The 21,573-nt window shown below is 46.0% G+C and overlaps 2 protein-coding genes across 5 annotated transcripts in view; both read right to left on the bottom strand.

The window, feature by feature from the left end:
* Positions 1–21,573, bottom strand: part of LOC140425665 (protein scribble homolog) — a gene marked incomplete at its 5' end in the record, with an annotated part of 1,618,068 nt that overhangs the window by 685,021 nt on the left and 911,474 nt on the right.
* The window catches only part of LOC140424651 (poly(U)-binding-splicing factor PUF60-like), a 136,298-nt gene that overhangs the window by 81,419 nt on the left and 33,306 nt on the right, over positions 1–21,573 (bottom strand). For 3 of the 4 annotated variants that reach the window (XM_072507892.1, XM_072507895.1, XM_072507894.1), the window contains exons 4-5: positions 8,774–8,863; positions 586–651 (exon numbers count right to left, since the gene is read on the bottom strand). In XM_072507892.1, the coding sequence (XP_072363993.1) occupies positions 586–651; positions 8,774–8,863 (156 nt within the window). The remainder of the gene's footprint in view (positions 1–585; positions 652–8,773; positions 8,864–21,573) is intronic. The other variant, XM_072507893.1, reaches the window with a different exon arrangement.

Below are 21,573 nucleotides of genomic sequence, written 5' to 3'. Positions count from 1 at the left end.
GCATGAAGCATTGCTGCAAATTTGAAAAGAACACAAGGGGTGAGGGAGAAAAGAGGGAGACAGAATTTAAGGGGAAAAAGGCGAAAACACAATCTCTAATTCCCCCCATCGCCCCCACAAAAAGCTGACAAAACAGTTGTGGAAATTATTCAAAAAAGCAGTCCAGATGTGATGAGAAGGGAAACACACAGACATGCAAATGTCACTGCAAACTGAAAACCTATCAGTGGAAATTTCCTCAAAGCTTAACAGTCTCACTTATAAATGTACAACAAAACAACCTCCAAAAGATAAAGTTGATTCAAACCAATCTCAACAGGAAAGAGCAAGTGCTAATCTTTTGGTGGCATTTACTCTCTCCGCCCCCCCTCCCCAACACTCCACCCATCTACTCCACCTGACACACTGTCTAAAGTGTTAGAATCTAAATTTACCTTGCGTACCTGCACAGATGCCAGATTACCATCACTCGTAGCACAGGAGCCAAAATTGCTTACTCTGTGCTTTTAACCAAAAAAATAAATCACATTGCTCAAGACATTTTGAAAACTCCAAGTGTTAGTGCTTTTTGACAAAAGTCCCTACCTGATCTTTGGAGTCGAGACAATCGCACAGTTCCCAGCATGCCCATTTTCGAAAGGAACCCAGTGTCTGATGAGAGGAAGTCACTTATGAAAAAAATCTAATAAAGCCTTTTTTAACTTTGAGGTGACAGTAAGTGTTATGGATGTAGGTACGCCAGAGTTCCCGCTAGAATTTTAAAAAGTGAAGTGGCCTGAAATGTTACGCCCCCATTTTCTGTTTCAATTTTAATATGATGACGTAAACCATTAACCGTTTTTGGTAATTACTGCACTCTCCCATAGCAAACACTTGCATGTACTGCACTCATCACATTGAGACTGTACATATTAGGTTAGAAACAGTGAAGCCCCCTTATTGTTACTGCTCCTCTATATCCCTCTTTTCACACTGTCCAATACTCCCATAAACATAGAACTGATCCAGTCAGTTTGGATCAATCAGTACCTAGCACTTTAATCACTGAATGCACTCTGATCTCTTCCTCCACGCCCCCCACCCGCCCCCCTCCATCCTCTATTGTAAATGATCAGGACACTCAGACTATGTCGCCTTCCCATCTCAAAGGACGGCTGCACATGACAGAATAGGATGAGGTATTTGAGGAAAGTTCATTATAAATCACTAAATTTGCAACAAAATTTACAAATGGGGTTGGGGGAGGGAAGAGGGTGAAGGGAAGCAGCAGGGAGTGGAAAATTTAGAAAGAAAGGGTTTACAGATCACACACTGAAGGGACCCAGAGTGCAAGTATCCAGCAGACCTAGAGCCATTCACCTACTGCACAACACAGTTCTTCCAGTTTGACAGGCTGAGTGTGACAATAAAAGGGCTTCCATATTGAAATGTTTCACCATGGGACATCCCAGTATTGGTTCTGTTATAGTACCCACTACCCCTTCCCCAACTTTTAATCTCCTCAAAAGATCAGCGACAGGGCAAATCTACTTAAAATTTTAAATCAACAGGAACCCTGATGTACACGTACACAGTTTCAAGTAAGCTCATTTTCAAAAAGGAACCCAGACTCTAATCAGAGACAGACTCAGGTTTGATATTACTGAGGTGACAAATAAAGAAAGGATGTGTGTGGACAAACAGACTGGTGAAGATTTCAAGCAGGCAGAGAGAAAGAACCCAGAACCCAGTACTTGAACTATCAAAACAGCAAAACTACTGAGGCTCGCAGGGCAGTCAAAGAAATAGAAAAGAAAATGAATGGATGGTGTATTGCAATTCAGAGTTCCAAGCAGCAAGCTGTGATACTCCACTTCAGCTCCAGCCTAACACCATAGCTGCATTACAAAGTCCCTCAATGCCAGGATTTTAAAAAGACATGGGCACATGACTATCGCCAGGGCACATCCTCGGGGTTTAATGTGAGCCAGAATTAGTCCGATGTGAGCACAGAACTTACAGCTGCACTGCAGCCTACACAATACCTTTCTTTACCAATGCAACACACTGCTCAGTCCTATAGACATCTTTAAAGCAAACTCCTCCACAATGTGACACCTTTTCCTGTATCTCCAGCATGGTTAAAAACTACTTTCCATAGCAGGTGGAAGCAAAGTGCAACTGATTTAACAAATAAACAGCATTGTAAACCACAGCACAGCCCCCATAGTACCGCCGTCAAGTTACATTATGTGACATTAACTGTTCCCATATTTAACTTGAGCATTGCTTGGCAATCTTCCCTACCTGGTCTGCAGGTTAGCTGATAACTGTCCTCCCCATTCTATCAGCCATCGGCTTCTTTCTCAAAGCCCCACCCTTCTGCATTTCCAAAGGTCTGTCATATGGCCAATCTGCCATTCCTTTCTCAACTCTGAATATGCTGTCACATCCCAAGTTCCCCATTTTCTCAGGACTCCAGGTATGGATCTCTCCATTTGGACTTATGCGAGAGGCAAAGTGCCAGAATGGCCTGCATCAAAGTCACAAATGATATTCTACGTGACTATGACCTCCTTTCTCAGCCGGTCTACATCTACATGATGCCCCTTGACAACATTACCTAAAAATATATCATGTTCCACATGGACACTGATCATATTGTACATCTACCCCTCAATCCTTCCATTATCTTTAATTTGGCAATCTGCGTGCACAACATCCAGGCTGGTGAGCAGAAGCTATCGTCAAATGAACATGGGGGCGGCACGGTACCGCAGCAGTTAGCACTCCAGTGCAGGCAAGGATCCGGCTTCAATCCCAGCCCCGGGTCACTGTCTGTGTGGAGTTTGCACATTCTCCCCGTGTCTGCGTGGGCCTCACGCCTACAACCCGACAGATGTGCAGAGTAGGTGCATTGGCCACGCTAAATTGCCCCTTAATTGGAAAAAGAATTGGGTACTTTAAATTTTAAAATAAATGAACACTGGGAAGATAAAAGTCATTATCTTTGCATCCCTGCCACAAACACCATTCTCTCACCGCTGACTGTTCCTGCCAATGTCTGAGGCTCAACCGGACTCATAGAACATACAGTGCGGAAGGAGGTCAGTTAGCCCATTGAGTCTGCACCAACCCACTTAAGCCCTCACTTCCACCCTATCCCTGTAACCCAATAACCCTTCCCAACCTTTTTGGTCATTAAGGGCAATTTATCACAGCCAATCCACCTAACCTGCACGTCTTTGGACTGTGGGAGGAAACCGGAGAACCCGGAGGAAACCCACGCAGACACGGGGAGAAAGTGCAGACTCCACACAGACAGTGACCCAGCGGGGAATCGAACCTGGGACCCTGGCGCTGTGAAGCCACAGTGCTATCCACTTGTGCTACCGTGCTGCCCACGGTAGCATTGATGTCATATTTGACCCTGGGCAAGGTAAGCTTCCAACCAATCATGTCTGTAACACTGTCCAATGCTACCCTGCCTCAAATTATCAGCTGCTGAATCCCTCATCCTTTACTTTGTTACCTCTAGACTGGATTATTCCAATACTCTCCCATCTTCCACATGTTGCAAAGTGAAGCTAATTTAAAATCTGTTTCCCCTTTCGTAACTCTTATCAAATCTCACCATTGCGCCTATTCTCTGACCTACACTGGCTTGCTTCTGGTATGGCAACACCTCCATTTTTAAATTCTCACCCTCACTTTCAAATTCCTCCAAGGCCTCACTCCCTATCCCAGGAGATTCCAGCCGCACAACATCTCTGCATTCCTCCAATTCTGGCCTCTTACACAATCGCTCTCTAGATCTATAACTAAACTCCCTCCCTAAACCTCTCTCTCCTACTTTATGACTTATCTTAAACCCTACCTCTTTGACCAAGCTTTTGTTAATATATCTTAATATTTCATTGGTTCAGTGTCAACTATTGTTGATAAAGCACCCATGAACTGCTTAGGGACATCTTACTAAGGAACAGGTGCTATATAAATGCAAGTTGCTGTTTAAAAGTAACCCAGCCATGTGTGCCAAGCAAGAAATATTCCACAGGTATGTCCACCCAGGCTGCACTGTCTTTACACTCAGTGGCTCATCAATCTATGGCACCTCTCACTTGATCCACTGAATCCATTACAAAGTTGCTGTACCAGCTGATTTGGATCTGTTCAGAAAATATCCTTTCTGCCTCACAAAGTGGCAAAGTGTGACATTTCAGAGTGCAGCAAGAACTCCGTGAGGGTGGTTGGCCCTCATTCCTGCCGAGGGGTTTGTTTTCCTACCTACTGCATACACTGCACACACTCTCTTAGTTATGTCCTTCACGTCAGTGAAATAGCACACTGCCACTATTCCCTGCAACAACTTCACCTGGCAAACAGGGAGGGACGTGTCACATCAGCTGGTAGCACAATTAGACAAGCTGCTTCATCCACACTTGGGAGGGAAGTCTCTGTACTGCCGACCTGATGGTGCTGCAGAGAGCTCAATGGTCTTTACATCAACCTGACTTGTTGATAGAATGAGAAACACATACAGTCCCCAGCAAAGTGAACTCTCCAAATGATTGGAAATCTCTCCATGAAATTCGAACTCAACAAGCAATAAGAAGTCTGGAGTAACGGAGGTGAGAAGATTCTGGTTCATGGCTGGACAGGCAGATGAACAGCAATAAAGAGCAGTGGGGTGCGGGCAGGGAAAAAGAAGAAAATAAGGCAAAATAAAACAGACTCCCAAGTCAGAAATTGGGTAGGGACTTGGTCAAAACTCTGGCAGGGTTTGATGTAAGCCAATCCTTTTCTTACTTGGCCTCTGTCATGGTGAAGAACTTGGTGGAGCTCACTGCATTAGCCAAACAGCCAATTCATTTCACCCATGGCAACATCGATTCATTACCCTCCATCTCACTCCCCTGGACCATCTATATTTAAATAGTCAGCAATTGTGATGAAATTGTGAATTTACATTTTAGACAAATATAGAAATGGAGAAGAGGTGAGACCATGAATATGTAAAGACGTGGATATTAGCAATTTTCAGCGTGTGAAATATCAACACAAATTATTCGAGTATCTATGTTTTGAGAAGGGGTTCCTGATATTACACATTTTCTAATAACCACACCAGTTTTGAAAATTGTTCAGTGTCCTTATTTGAGCCAGACACTATCATTGTTAGGAAAGTGTTCATATTTCTAAAATTCAAGTCTAGGATTAGAATACGGGGGTGGAAAATTTTACAATATTTAAATAGACGGAAAGTTACAGCCAGATGGCAAGTTCAAATGCAGAATGTCTTGTCATTGTTTGGCAGCTGTTCAGTCAATATTACCAAAAATGGCAGAGCTCACTGAGGATCTCTCTTTGGAGAAGCCCAATACTTCAATACACAAACCCAGGGCAAATGTCAGAATATAAATGTTGCAACAGATCCAGAATCAGTACAGGAAAAAAAATGTTCCACCCCCAAAATCAGAATTCAATAAAGGGTCAGGTCTGTAACAGTGCACAAAAATATAACACTTTCAATTAATATAATTCAGTGAAATAACGTAACTTTTCTCCATTCTGCTCTGTTCGCCTTACACACAACCCTCTAACCGTGGCAGAGAGTCACAATGAAGAGGTGTGTTTCAGCAATAAAGGAGCTTGATCAAGCAGGGGCAACAGAATGCAGAATTAGTTCAAGTAAAAGAACTCCAGGAAAATGTAGAGACTTCAAAAGCAACCAAAGCACATATACCAGAAGTGTAAGTTCCAGCCTAGGGCGATGGATACTATTACAGCAACAACCTCAAATGGCAGACTTTGTGGGGCCCTTTAGCAGTCTGCTCATTGCAATGCTCCATTAGGAAACAGCCACACCTAGAAATTCCTCACATCAACAACCCAGATCCCACTAACTCAAGCATCAATACAGAAAGTGGTTCACTGAACTCAATGGACAGTTTACCTACCGACTGCTGACCACAAGGCCAACAGGGATCCAGTCGTGCCTACAAAGGAGGCCATTCAGCCCCTCGAGCCTATTACAGCATTTAATAAGATCAGGTTCATCGGTGACCTAAACTCCATACACCCACCTTTTCCCCATATCCCTTCATGCCTTTGGATAACAAAAATCTATCACTCCTAAAATGAACACGCAATCTGAAATTAATTAGCGTTTAGAGAAGAATATTCAAAGCTTCTATCAGGTCGCAACTTCAGTCGTGAAAGGTCTTCTTCTAATTTTTTTAATATGCCCCTAGTCCTAGATTCCCCAGGCAGCAGAAAGCGTTTTTCGATATCTACCCTTTCTTAATGTCTTAAACGCCAATCCAAGCACTCTTTAACCATAGAATCCCTACACTGCAGGCCAATTGGCTCACAGAGTCAGTACTGAACCTCTGAAGGAGCACCCTACCGAGGCTTGCCCCCCCGTCCCTACCCATTAACCCTGCGCATGATCATGGCCAATCCACCTAATCTGCACATCTTTGGACTGTGGGAGGAAATCGGAGCACCCGGAGAAAACCCACGCAGACACGGGGAGGACGTGCAGACTCTGCACAGACGCTGACCCAAGGCCGGAATCAAACTCGGGTCCCTGATGCTGTAACCATCTAGATCTCAAGGAATATACCCCTACTGTGCCCAAACGCTCATTATGTAAGCCTTTGGAGTCCAGGTTAACATTATGGTAAACCGTCACTGCACTCCCTAAAAGGTCAATATATCTGTATGTCGTGGAGCTCAGAACTGATCATAGCACTGCAATTGTTCAGATGACAGAACTGAAATACTGTGAGGGGGATAGTGAGACTTCAAGAGAACATAGGCTGTTGGAACAGGCAGACAAGTGGCCAATGAAATTTAATGCAGCAAAGTGATATATTTCAGAAGGATAGGAGAGCAAAATGAAATAAAGGGTACAATTCTAATTGGGGGGGGGGGGGGGCACAAGCAGTGGGACCGGAGGATTTATGTGCACAAATCATTGAAGGTAGCAGAGTAAGTTGGGAAAGGCATTATAAATAGAGGCACAGGGAATTATAGTACACCTTTACAAAACAATGATCAGGCTTCAACTGGGGCAGTGTGTTTGGGCACCACATGTTGGGAAGGTGAAGGAATTCAAGAGACGACAAAAAGATTCACAACAATGGTTCTTGAGATGAGACTTTTGTTACATGGAATCGAAGGCTCTTCTCAAAGAGAAGACTGAGGGGAAATTTGGTAGAGTATTCAAAGTCATGAGGGGTCAGGGCAGACTACATAGGAAAAACTATTCCCACTTGTGAAATGATCAGGAACAAGAAGACAGATTTAAGGTGTCTGGAGAGGATTTGGATCACACTGCCTGTGTGTGGTAGAGGCAGTTGTAGTTTTTGATGTGAAATTGGATAATTATCTGGAGAAAAAAAGATTTGTGGTCTAGGGGGAAAGGGCAGGGGGAGTGGGACTAACTCAGAGAGGTCCAAATTGGCAGCATGGACTGTAACCATTTTATGATTCGAAGCAGGTTCTACCCCCTTGTGTTTTTTCCCTCTAGATTATTTCCACACCTGTTTAACATTTTAATGATCTGCGTGCCTGTTCTCCTGAGTTGCTTTGGATCTCTGCTGTTTCTAGCTTTTCACCATTTAGAAAGGATCATGTTCTATTCATTTTCGCTCCCAACTGGAGGACTCGTATTTGTCCATTTTGAAATTTAGCAGCCAGTTTTAGAGCAGCTCTACTTCCACACAGCGCCAGGAACCCAGGTTTGATTCTGGCCTTGGGTGATTGTGTGGAGTTTTCACTTTCTCCCCATGTCTGCGAGGGTTTCCTCCGGGTGCTCCGATTTTCTCAGAATCCAAAGATGTGCAGGTTAGGTGGACTGGACATGTTAACTTGCTCAAGTGTCCAAATGTGTAAATGGGAAGGAAATCTATCATCCTTACTTGGTCTGACCTACACAAAATTCCAGATCCACAACAATATGGCTGACTCTTAAATTCCCTCAGGGATGGACAATAAAGCCTGGCCCAGCGACACCCACAAAAAAAGGTTAGGTGGTGTTACGGGGTTGGGGCGGAGAAGTGGGCATATGTCTGGTGCTCTTTCGGAGGGTCGGTGTGGGCCCAATGAGCCAAATGGCCTCCTTCTGCACTTTAGGGATTCTATGGAAAGTTTTGCCATTCACTTAACCTGTCAATATCTTTGCAATTTTACACTTCCATCCACACTGGTTAAATGCTTCCTATATCTGCTACAAATTTGTATAGTGTTACGAACAGGTCTGACTCATTGTCTGTTGCTGCTACTGCTACCTGGATATGGGCATTGGAAGGGAATTGTCAATGCTACAGAAATAGCTCCACTGTTCCTCCATTCACCTCAAACTGTTGCAAACAGATGCTGTTGTATCCCTCCAAAGTAAATAAAGTACTATGTGCCAAATCAAAGAAATTTACTCCACAAGCTAACCAGAGACAAACACATCAAATTTTAAAGCCCTGCCCCATTAGCAGATGGGAGTCCACATGATGTTAGGTCCAGCTGCATCTTAATAATAGCAATTAGGGTTGTGCAAGAACAGTGCATGGGCCCACGGCATGATTTTGAGCACAAAGCTGTTGAGTCTCAAAGCAGCCTTTTTACAACAAAATGGGGAAAGGCCTGTATTTCAGATGAGCACAGAGGTTTCCACCTCAGTGATGCCCTCACACCTTCACAATAAAGGTGGACAAACTACATGGGCAGGGTTGTAGCACAGTACCAATGAGAGCAGGAAAACGCAAGACTGCAGGCCCTGAGCAGGACTCACCTGCAGGTTGGTGAGTTGCTGCTGCTGGTGAGCGATCGTTTGTTTGACTAAAACGCTCTTAATGCTTTGTTCCATTGCGTACTTCTTAGCCTGAAAAAGAAAAGCAAGTGATTAAATGACTATTCCACAGCGTTGAGATAATATGCTTTTATCTGAAATGAGAATAAAGGGATTTAAGAAAAGGGAAATGAGATTAGACTTACTATTATTGTGCTGGATAAACATCAACATGGATCAGCTGGGCTGAATAACAGGTTTCAGTGCTGTACACCGTACATAATTCTTCAAGGAAATTGTATCTCAAAGCAGGCCATAAAGTGGTTCACCCATCAGTGAATATGAGAGGCTTTTGCACTGGTCCCAAAACAACCAACAACCAAAACAAGAAACTATTCCCATTGCTGATATTTTGTTGGGTGAGTGCCCCAAATGGAGCTAAGCTACAAGTCTTTATATAACTATGCGATTCAAAGAACAAAGAAAAGTACAGCACAGGAACAGGTCCTTCGGCCCTCCAAGCCTGCGCCGACCATGCTGCCCGTCAAAACCAAAATCCTCTACACTTCCTGGGTCCGTATCCCTCTATTCCCATCCTATTTCATGTATTTGTCAAGTTGCCCCTTAAACGTCACTATCGTCCCTGCTTCCACCACCTCCTCCGGCAGCGTGTTCCAGGCATCCACTACCCTCTGTAAAAAACTTGCCTCGTACATCTCCTCTAAACCTTGCCCCTCGCACCTGAAACCTATGCCCTAGTAATTGACCCCTCTACCCTGGGGAAAAGCCTCTGACTATCCACTCTGTCTATGCCCCTCATAATTTTGTAGACCTCTATCAGGTCGCCCCTCAACCTCCTTCGTTCCAGTGAGAACAAACCAAGTTTATTCAACCGCTCCTCATAGCTAATGCCCTCCATACCAGGCAACATCCTGGTAAATCTCTTCTGCACACTCGCCAAAGCCTCCACATCCTTCTGGAAGTGTGGCGACCAGAATTGAACACTATGCACCAAGTGTGGCCTAACTAAGGTTCTATAGAGCTGCAACATAACTTGCCAATTCTTATACTCAATGCCCTGGCCAATGAAGGCAAGCATACCGTATGACTTCTTGACTACCTTCTCCAGCTGTGTTGCCCCTTTCAGTGACCTGTGGACCTGTACACCTAGATCTCTCTAACTGTCAATACTCTTGAGGGTTCCCATTTACTGTATATTCCCTATCTGCATTAGACCTTCCAAAATGCATTACCTCACATTTGTCCGGATTAAACTCCATCTGCCATCTCGCTGCCCAAGTCTCCAAACGATCTAAATCCTGCTGTGTCCTCTGAAGTCCTCATCGTTATCCGCAATTCCACCAACCTTTGTGTCATCCGCAAACGTACTAATCAGACCAGTTATTTTCCTCCAAATCATTTATATATACTACGAACAGCAAAGGTCCCAGCACTGATCCCTGCGGAACATCACAGTCACAGCCCTCCAATCAGAAAAGCACCCTTCCATTGCTACTCTCTGCCTTCTATGACCTAGCCAGTTTTGTATCCATCTTGCCAGCTCACCCTTGATGAAATGAAATGAAAATTAAATGAAATGAAAATCGCTTATTGTCACAAGTAGGCTTCAAATGAAGTTACTGTGAAAAACCCCTAGATCCCGTGTGACTTAACCTTTTGTACTAGTCTGCCATGAGGGACCTTGTCAAAGGCCTTACTGAAGTCCAAATAGACAACATCCACTGCCCTACCTGCATCAATCATCTTTGTGACCGCCTCGAAAAACTCTATTAAGTTAGTAAGACACGACCTCCCCTTCACAAAACTGTGCTGCCTCTCACTAATACGACCACTTGCTTCCAAATGGAAGTAGATCCTGTCTCGAAGAATTCTCCCCAGTAATTTCCCTACCACTGACGTAAGGCTCACTGGCTTGCAGTTCCCTGGATTAACCTTGCTACCCTTCTTAAACAAAGGAACAACATTGGCTATTCTCCAGTCATCCGGGACATCGCCTGATGACAGTGAGGATCCAAAGATTTCTGTCAAGGCCTCAGCAATTTCCTCTCTTGCCTCCTTCAGTATTCTGGGGTAGATCCCACCAGGCCCTGGGGACTTATCTACGTTAATATTTTTCAAGACGCCCAACACCTCATCTTTTTGGACCTCAATGTGACCCAGGCTATCTACACACCCTTCTCCAGACTCAACATCTACCAGTTCCTTCTCTTTGGTGAATACTGATGCAAAGTATTCATTTAGTACCTCGCCCATTTCCTCTGGATCCACATACAGATTCCCTCCCGTCCTCCAGTGGGCCAACCCTTTCCCTAGCTACCCTCTTGCTTTTTATGTACGTGTAAAAAGCCTTGGGATTTTCCTTAACCCTATTTCCCAATGACTTTTTGTGACCCTTTCTAGCCCTCGTGACTCCTTGCTTAAGTTCCTTCCTACTTTCCTTACATCCCACACAGGCTTCGTCTGTTCCCAGCCTTCTAGCCCTGACAAATGCCTCCTTTTTCATTTTGACGAAGCCTACAATATCTCTCGTTATCCAAGGGTCCCGAAAGTTGCCATATTTAACCTTCTTCCTCACAGGAACATGCCGGTCCTGAATTCCTTTCAACTGACATTTGAAAGTCTCCCACATGTCAGATGTTGATTTACCCTCAAACATCCGCCACCAATCTATGTTCTTCAGTTCCCGCCGAATATTGTTATAATTAGCCTTCCCCCAATTTAGCACTTTCACCCGAGGACCACTCATATCCTTGTCCACCAGCACTTTAAAACTTACTGGAATTGTGGTCACTGTTCCCAAAATGCTCCCCTCCGGAAACTTCTACCACCTGGCCGGGCTCATTCCCCAATACCAGGTCCAGTACAGCCCCTTCCCTAGTTGGACTATCTACATATTATTTTAAGAAGCCCTCCTGGATGCTCATTACAAACTCTGCCCCGTCCAAGCCCCTGGCACTAAGTGAGCCCCAGTCAATATTGGGGAAGTTAAAGTCTCCCATCACAACAACCCTGTTGCTTTTACTCCTTTCCAAAATCTGTCCACCTATCTGCTCCTCTATCTCCCGCTGGCTGTTGGGAGGCCTGCAGTAAACCCTCAACATTGTGACTGCACCCTTATTATTCCTGATCTCTACCCATACAGTATCGCTGCCCTCCGAGGTGTCCTCCCGCAGTACAGCTGTGATATTCTCCCTAACCAGTAGTGCAACTCCTCCACCCCTTTTACATCCCCTCTATCCCGCCTGAAACATCTAAATCCTGGAATATTTAGCTGCCAAACCTGTCCTTCCCTCAACCAGGTTTCTGTAATGGCAACAACATCATAGTTCCAAGTACTAATCCAAGCTCTAAGTTCATCTGCCTTACCCGTAATACTTCTTGCATTAAAACCAATGCACTTCAGGTCACCAGACCCGCTGTTTTCAGCAACATCACCCTGTCGGCTCTGCCTCAGAGCCATACTGGCCCTATTTCCTAATTCTCGCTCACTTTTTTCACCTTCTGACCTATTGCTTCGGTGCCCACCCCCCCTGCCACACTAGTTCATACTATTCCCTATTCTCCCCAAGAGCTGACAGCTAGTGTGGGATGGTGCTGTTGTCACTATCTGTTAAAGAATTTCATACCAAAAGAACAACATTTTTTAATTGACGCTGTGTTGCTATCACATGGTACCTACTGCCCCATGTTGGGCACCACTGTTTGGGTATGATTCGATCAGTTGGCTGGACAGCTAGTTTGTGATGCGGAGCGACCCCAGAAGTGTGGGTTCAATTCCCGAACCGGGTACAGATATCCATGAAAGCTCCTCCTTCTCAACCTTGCCCTTCGCCTGACGTATGGTGACTCCCAGGGTTAAATCACCACCAGTCAGTTCTCAATCAAAAAGGGGAGAGCAGCTATGGTCCTCTGGGATTTTGCAGACTTCAATTTCACAGCACAAAAGCAGGTCATTTGATGCAACTGGTCTAAGCGCGGTTATGCTCCACACGAGCATTCTCCCACGCCCGTCACCTCCCCCGCTAAGTATTTCCCATTCTTTCCTACCACATGTGCATATCTCTGCTATCTTTGGTTTCTCTCCCCACCCTAAAACGTGGAACCATCTTCACTATATCTACCACATCATACTTTTAAAAAAAAATTAAATTAAAAATTACTATGTCTACCACATCATAGTTATAAAGCACCTCCATAAAATCACAGAATAGCCTTCTATTTCAAAGGAAACACCCCAGGTTCTTCAGCCATTCCTGTTGCGGAACTTTCAGTTCTGCAAGCATTCTACGAACATACAGACAAGGAGTAGGCCACTCAGCCCCTCAAGCCTGCCCTACCTTTAATAAGATCATAGGAAACCATTTTTGCACTTGCATGTTTAGCTCAGTTGGCTGGACAGCTGGTTTATGATACAGAGCGAGGACAGCAGTGCGGGTACAATTCCCGTACCGGCTGAGGTTATTCATGAAAAGCCTTCTCAACTTTGCCCCTCTCCTGCGGTGATCCTCAGGTTAAATCACCACCAGTCAGCTCTCCCCCTCAAAAGGGGATAGCAGCTTATGATCATCTGCAACTATGGTGACTTTATCAATTTCTTTAATATGTGGAAATCTACGATTTCAGTTTTGAACATGCTCAATGACTGAGGCTCCACAGCTACTAGGGTAGTGAATTCCAACGATTCACCACCCTGAGTGAATAAATACATCTTTTCCATATCCACCCTATGAAGATGCCTCAGAGTCTTGTAGGTTTCAATCAGGTTGCCTCTTACTCTTCTAAACTCTAGCAGATACAAGCCTAACCTGCCCAACCTTACCTCAAAGACAACCCGCCTATTCCAGGTATTAATTCAAGGCTGAAGTACAGAGCAGTCCTGCTCAGTTTCAACAATACCAGAGGTAAATGTTTGTAAGTACCAATTACAAAGACTACGCAGTGGCTAATGGTAGGATAGTCTGAAAGAACAGTGACAGGGACTTTTAAAGAGACGCAAACACTTGAAGTACATGAAATACTCAAAAGCTTAATATGATTCAATACTTTTGTAATTGATGTCTACGATAATGACAAACGATCAGCATAATTAGTCTGATATATGCCAATATCTGTGATAGACAGAATGAATGAGGGACTGTGCCCTACATCCTCCTCCTTCTCTTGGGCAGTCCCTCAGGGTTGAGGATGATTTGCTTTCTCTCCGGGGAGGTGTGTTCTGCAGTGGCTGAACAGTCCAATCCTAGAACCGCAGACTCTGCCACACGTTCAACAGATAGTGCTTGATGGGGTGGGTGGGACGCTCAGGATTCTGCGCTCTCTTTCCATTGTTTACGCTTGGCTTCCACGTGCTCCACTCTATGACGCTCGTGGTTGGCACCTTTGCAGATGCTTCTTCTCCAGCTTGAGTTCTAAAGCAAACGATTGCCACGTGTCGGTGGGAATGTTGCATTTATTTAGGGAGGCGTTTCCCCTGCCCTTCTGATGATCGCTTGCCATTATGGAGCTTCAAGTAGAGCACTTGTTTTGGGAGTCTGTGTCCGGCATGCGGGCAATGCGGCTTGCCCATCGCAGCTGGTCGAGCGTGATCAGTGCCTCGATACTGGGGAATTCGCCTGGGAGAGGAACCTCATGTTAGTACACCCATCCTGCCAGTGGATTTGCAAAGGCAGCATTGGTGATATCTCTATATTGCACATATTGTAGACAGCGTGGATGATAGCATAAAATTACAATGAGATATTGACAGACGAGGTGAATTGGAAAATGTCAGGTGGAATTTAATGTGAGCAAATGCGAGGTTCTCCATTTTGAACCAACAAAGGATAAAGCACAACACTGCCTAAATGGAAATAGGTACGGTGCAGTGGATGAGCAAAGAGACTTGGGGGTTCAGGGGCATTGATCCTTAAAAATGTCAGGAACAAATGCAGGAAATAATCAGAAAGGCGAATGGAATGCCAGCCTTTACATCTAGAGGTTTGGAAAATAAAGACACGGGTTATGTTGCAGCTTTATAAAAACCCTGGTTGGACCCCACTTGGGAGTCACTGGGAGCAGTTCTGGCACCACACCGTGGGAAGGAGATTCTGGCCTTGGAGTTAGAGCAACGTAGGTTTACAAAAATGAGACCTGGATTACAGGGAGTTAGGAGGAGAGATTACTCAAATTAGACCTGTTTTTGCTAGAATTTAGAAGGTTAAAGGGTGATCTGATCTAAGTATTCGAAATATTAATGGGGAAGACAGGGTAGTTAAACTATTGCCACTGGGTTGGAGATTCTATAACTAGGGGGCATATTCTAAAAATTACAGCTAGACTGCTCAGATCTGTTGGGAACAACTTCTTCAATCAAAGTGGTAGAGACTTGGAACTCTCTCCTGCAAACAGCAGTTGAAGCTGGAACAGTTGTTAATTTTAAATCTGAAATAGCAAAGATATTAAGGGCCAAGGGCAGGTAGGTATATGGAGTTAGGTCACAGATCAGCCATGATCGCATTGAATGGCAGGACAGGCTTGAGGGACTGAGTGACCGACCTGTTCCAATGTTCTCCAGGGATTTGCGTTGTTTGCTGTACATTGTCCAGGTTTCTGATGCATACAGGAGGGCGGATCCACGGTTGCTCTGTAGACCATGAGCTGGATTTGAGGTCTCGGTCTACAAACATTCTGTTACTCAGGTATCCGAATTGACTCATTGGGTCGATGCTGGATTTCATCGTCACTGTCTGCTCGCACCAAGAGGAGGCTCCCTAGATATGGGGAATAATCCACATTGTCCAGGGGCTCACTGTGGATCTTGATGGTAGGGGAGCAGTTTTATCTGGCAAGAGTGGGCTGGCAAAGAACGTTTGTTTTCTGGATGTTTAGTCAGAAGCCCATTCTCTCATATGCCTCGATGAATGCGTCAATGATGGTTTATAGCTAGTGCACACAGTGGATACTGCATACTGCAGCTCTTGGCTCTGGACTGGAGGTGGAGGTTGAACAGTTTGCTGCTTGTCAAGTAGGTTAGCTCCACTCCAGCGGGGAGCTTCAGGATGATGGGAGCGTTGTTGTGAGGAAGATGGAGAATCATACAGTGCAGAAGGAGGCCATTCGGCCCATCAAGTCTGCATGGGCCCTCGGAAAGAGCACTCTACCCAAGCGCACACCCCTACCCTAGCCCCGTAACCCCACCCAACCTTTAATGGACACGAAGGGCAATTTAGCATGGCCAATTCGCCTAACTTGCACATCGTTGGGACTGCGGGAGGAAACCAGAGCACCCGGAGGAAACCCACGCAGACACGGGGAGAACGTGCAGACTCGGCACAGACAGTGACCCAAGCCGGGAATCGAATCTGGGACCCTGGAGCGGTGAAGCAACTGTGCTAACCACTGTGCTACTATGCCTCCCACAGAGAAGAGCGTTGTTGCGTTGACACATCCCTGTTTGACCCCAGTTTGCACACGTATTGGGTCTGTGGTGGTTCCTTGGTGAGGATCACGGCTTACACGTCATCGCGGAGCAGGCGGAGAATGGTGACAGATTTCTGCAAGCAGCTGAATTAGAGGATATCCCACCATCCATCAGGCTAAATAGATCAAAGGCCTTTGCCAGATCGAAGTTAGCACTGTTGCTTCACAGCGCCAGGGGCCCAGGTTCGATTCCCGGCTTGGGGCACTGTCTGTGCGGAGTCTGCACATTCTCCCCGTGTCTGCATGGGTTTCCTCCGGGTGCTCCGGTTTCCTCCCACAAGTCCCGAATGATGTGCTGTTAGGTAATTTGGAAATTTCCCTCCATGTACCCGAACAGGCGCCGGAATGTGGCGACCAGGGAATTTTCACAGTAACTTCATTGCAGTGTTAATGTAAGCCTACTTGTGACAAAGATTGTATTATGTACAAAAATTGATGCTGCTCCCTGCACTTATGGATTTGTCGCGCGCTGAAGATAGTGTCCATTGAGAATCTTGATGGGAGGAAGCCACACCATCGGGGATGAGTTCTTCATCCACTGGGAGAAGACGTTGAGAATTCTTGCGATGAACTTTTCCGTGGAGGAGAGTCATTTCCCTCTCATTTCTGCATTCGGACCCGTCCCCTTGTGGAGCTGAGTCCACAAAAGATCAGCCATGATCTCATTGAATGGTGGAGCAGGCTCGAGGGGCCAGATGGCCTACTCCTGCTCCTAGTTCTTATGTTCTTTCTTGAAGAGGATTACAATTAAGGCGTCTCGGGTCACCCGGCATGCTCTCTTCCTTCCAGACAAGGATGATGCGGTTGTGGAACCTTGTCAAGAGTGCATCTCCTCCACATTTTAATACTTACATAGAAACACACACAGAAAATAGGTGACCATTCGGCCGTTCTCCGCCATTCATTATGATCAAGTTCAATACCCTGACCCAACCGTCTTCCCCATATCCATTGACCCCTTTAGCCCCAAGAACTATATCTCATTCCCTCTGAAATTTCATATTTTCATAACTGCAGGTTATGGCAGTGAATTCCACAGATTCGCCACTCTCTGGGTGAAGACATTTTTCCTCACCTCTTAACCTCAAAACTATAACCCCTAGTTCTGGACATCTGGACTCCCCCACCATCAGGAACATTCTTTCTGAATCTACTGTCACAGAATCACTCAGTGCAGAAGAGGCCCTGACCTGTCTACCTAATCCCATTTGCCAGCACTTGACCCATAGCCTTGAATGTTCCGATGTGCCAAGTGCTCACCCAGGTACTTTTTAAAGGATGTGAGGCAACCCGCCTCTCCCACCCTCCCAGGCCGTGCGTTCCAGACCGTCACCACCCTCTGGGTAAAAACGCCTTTTCCTCAAATCCCTCCTAATTTATTCAGCCAGAGAGTGGTGGGTCTGTGGAATTCATTGCCACAGAGGACGGTGGAGGCCGGGACGTTGAGTGTCTTTAAGACAGATGTTGATAAATTCTTGATTTTTCAAGGAATTAAGGGCTATGGAGAGAGAGCGGGTAAATGGAGTTGAAATCAGCCATGATTGAATGGTGGAGTGGACTCGATGGGCTGAATGGCCTTACTTCCGCTCCTAGGTGTTATGGTCACCTGACTAACATTCACTTATAAACTAATCCAGCAGAGGGCAGTAGAGCGGGGCTGCTGATTGGTGTTGCAAGGGAAATTTGCATACCTCCGTCGTGGTCACCCTAACTTGAATGTAGTGTGTGGAGGAGCTGTTGGCAAGTGACACTTAAACCCGAAACACTTCTTCAGTGTTTCCCTCCCTACCCCCTCCTCCAACCAAAAAACAACAACCGCTGTAAAGATCAAGAGGAAGGCTCGAGGTCAGGTAGAAGTAGAAAGAAGTTGAACCGCGTCACCACAGCCTGCAGGTAAGGGATTGGCTGGTGACTGGTAAGTAGTTTTTCTTTTATATTCCCTCAGGTGTTATCGTGCAGGGCGCAGAGGTTGCTGAGTGAGTGCTTGCTGAGAAGGGGAGTGAATAACAGGTAAGCTCTTTCTTTCTTTTTCTTTTTTTAACTAGGGGGATGGCAGGGAAGGTAGTGCAATGTTCCTCCTGCAGAATGTTTGAGGTAAGGGACGCCGACAGTGTCCCTGCTGATTCATCTGTGGGAAGTGCACCCATCTCCAGCTCCTCAGAAACCGCGTTAGGGAACTGGAGCTGGAGGAACTTCGGATCATTCAGGAGGCAGAGGTGGTCATAGATAGAAGCTTCAGGGATGTAGTTACTCCGAAGAATAAAGATAGATGGGTGACGATGAGAGGGGCTGGGAGGAAGCAGTCAGTGCAGGGATTCCCTGTGGTTGTTCCCCTTAGTAACAAGTATACTGCTTTGGATACTGTTTGGGGGGGGGGGAGAAAATGGGGGACTTACCTGGGGTAAGCCATGGGGTGCAGGTCTCTGGCACAGAGTCTGTCCCTGTTGCTCAGAAGGGAAGGGGGAAGAGGAGTAGAGCATTAGTCATTGGAGACTCCAGAGTTAGGGGGATAGATAGGAGATTCTGTGGGAACGAGAGAGACTCGCGGTTGGTGTGTTGCCTCCCAGGTGCCAGGGTGCGTGATGTCTCGGATCGTGTTTTCGGGCTCCTTAAGGGGGAGGGGGAGCAGCCTCAAGTCATGGTCCACATAGGTACCAACGACATAGGTAGGAAAAGGGATAGGGATGTAAGGCGGGAATTCAGGGAGCTAGGGTGGAAACTTAGATCTAGGACAAACAGTTATTATCTCTGGGTTGTTACCCGTGCCACGTGATAGCGAGATGAGGAATAGGGAAAGAGAGGAGTTGAACGCGTGGCTACAGGGATGGTGCAGGAGGGAGGGTTTCAGATTTCTGGATAACTGGGGCTCACTCTGGCGTAGGTGGGACCTCTACAAACAGGATGGTCTACACCTGGACCAGAGGGGTACCAATATCCTGCGGGGGGGGAAAATTTGCTAATGCTCTTCGGGAGGGTTTAAACTAGTTCAGCAGGGGCTTGGGAACCTGAATTGTAGCTCCAGTATACAGGAGGTTGAGAAGTCATGAGTAAGGTTTTAAAGTTACCGGCAGGCAGGAAGGTGGTTTAAAGTGTGTCTTCTTCAATGCCAGGAGCATCCGGAATAAGGTGGGTGAACTTGCGGCATGGGTTGGTACCTGGGACTTCGATGTTGTGGCCATTTCGGAGACATGGATAGAGCAGGGACAGGAATGGTTGTTGCTGGTGCCGGGGTTTAGATATTTCAGTAAGCTCAGGGAAGGTGGCAAAAGAGGGGGAGGGGTGGCATTGTTAGTCAAGGACAGTATTACGGTGGCAGAAAGGACGTTTGATGAGGACTCGTCAATTGAGGTTGTATGGGCTGAGGTTAGAAACAGGAAAGGAGAGGTCACCCTGTTAGGGGTTTTCTATAGGCCTCCGAAAAGTTCCAGAGATGTAGAGGAAAGGATTGCAAAGATGATTCTGGATAGGAGCGAAAGCAACAGGGTAGTTGTTCTGGGGGACTTTAACTTTCCAAATATTGATTGGAAACGCTATAGTTCGAGTACTTAAGATGGGTCCGTTTTTGTCCAATGTGTGCAGGAGGGTTTCCTGACACAGTATGTAGATAGGCCAACGAGAGGCGAGGTCATATTGGATTTGGTACTGGGTAATGAACCAGGACAGGTGTTAGATTTGGAGGTAGGTGAGCACTTTGGTGATAGTGACCACAATTCGATTACGTGATGGAAAGGGATAGGTATATACCGCAGGGCAAGAGTTATATCTGGGGGAAAGGCAATTATGATGCGATAAGGCAAGGCTTAGGATACATCGGATGGAGAGGGAAACTGCAGGGGATGGGCACAATGGAAATGTGGAGCTTGTTCAAGGAACAGCTACTGCATGTCCTTGATAAGCATGTACCTGTCAGGCAGGGAGGAAGTGGTCGAGCGAGGGAACCGTGGTTTACTAAGGCAGTCGAAACACTTGTCAAGATGAAGAAGGAAGCTTATGTAAAGATGAGACATGAAGGTTCAGTAAGGGCGCTCGAGAGTTACAGGTTAGCTAGGAAGGACCTAAAGAGAGAGCTAAGAAGAGCCAGGAGGGGACATGAGAAGTCTTTGGCAGGTAGGATCAAGGATCCTGGGCAGCACGGTAGCATTGTGGATAGCACAATTGCTTCACAGCTCCAGGGTCCCAGGTTCGATTCCGGCTTGGGTCACTGTCTGTGCGGAGTCTGCACATCCTCCCAGTGTGTGCGTGGGTTTCCTCCGGGTGCTCCGGTTTCCTCCCACAGTCCAAAGATGTGCTGGTTAGGTGGATTGGCCATGATAAATTGCCCTTAGTGTTCAAAATTGCCCTTGGTGCTGGGTGGGGTTACTGGGTTATGGGGATAGGGTGGAAGTGTGGGCTTGGGTAAGGTGCTCTTTCCAAGAGCCGGTGTAGACTCGATGGGCCGAATGGCCTCCTTCTGCACTGTAAATTCTATGATAACCCTAAAGCTTTCTATAGAAATGTCAGGAATAAACGAATGACTCGGGTAAGAGTAGGGCCAGTCAAGGACAGTAGTGGGAAGTTGTGCTTGGAGTCCGAGGAGATAGGAGAGGTGCTAAATGAATATTTTTCGTCAGTATTCACACAGGAAAAAGACAATGTTGCCGAGGAGAATACTGAGATTCAGGCTACTAGACTAGAAGGGCTTGAGGTTCATAAGGAGGTGGTGTTAACAATTCTGGAAAGTGTGAAAATAGATAAGTCCCCTGGGCCGGATGGGATTTATCCTAGGATTCTTTGGGAAGCTAGGGAGGAGATTGCTGAGCCTTTGGCTTTGATCTTGAAGTCATCTTTGTCAACAGGAATAGTGCCAGAAGACTGGAGGATAGCAAATGTTGTCCCCTTGTTCAAGAAGGGGAGTAGAGATAACCCCGGTAACTATAGACCAGTGAGCCTTACTTCTGTTGTGGGCAAAATCTTGGAAAAGTTTATCATCTGGAAAGGAATAATTTGATTAGACATAGTCAACACGGTTTTGTGAAGGGTAGGTCGTGCCTCACAAACCTTATTGAGTTATTTGAGAAGGTGACCAAACAGGTGGACGAGAGTAAAGCAATTGATGTGGTGTATATGGATCTCAGTAAAGCGTTTGATAAAGGTTCCCCACGGTAGGCTATTGCAGAAAATACGGAGGCATGGGATTCGGGGTTATTTAGCAGTTTGGATCAGAAATTGGCTAGCTGGAAGAAGACAAAGGGTGGTGGTTGATTGGAAGTGTTCAGACTGGAGTCCAGTTACTAGTGGTGTACCACAAGGATCTGTTTTGGGGCCACTGCTGTTTGTCATTTTTA

Source organism: Scyliorhinus torazame, chromosome 6 (assembly GCF_047496885.1).
Source record: "Scyliorhinus torazame isolate Kashiwa2021f chromosome 6, sScyTor2.1, whole genome shotgun sequence".
Lineage (NCBI taxonomy): Eukaryota > Metazoa > Chordata > Chondrichthyes > Carcharhiniformes > Scyliorhinidae > Scyliorhinus > Scyliorhinus torazame.
Note: the sequence above shows the minus strand (reverse complement) of the source record. Positions and strands in the feature narration are given on the sequence as shown.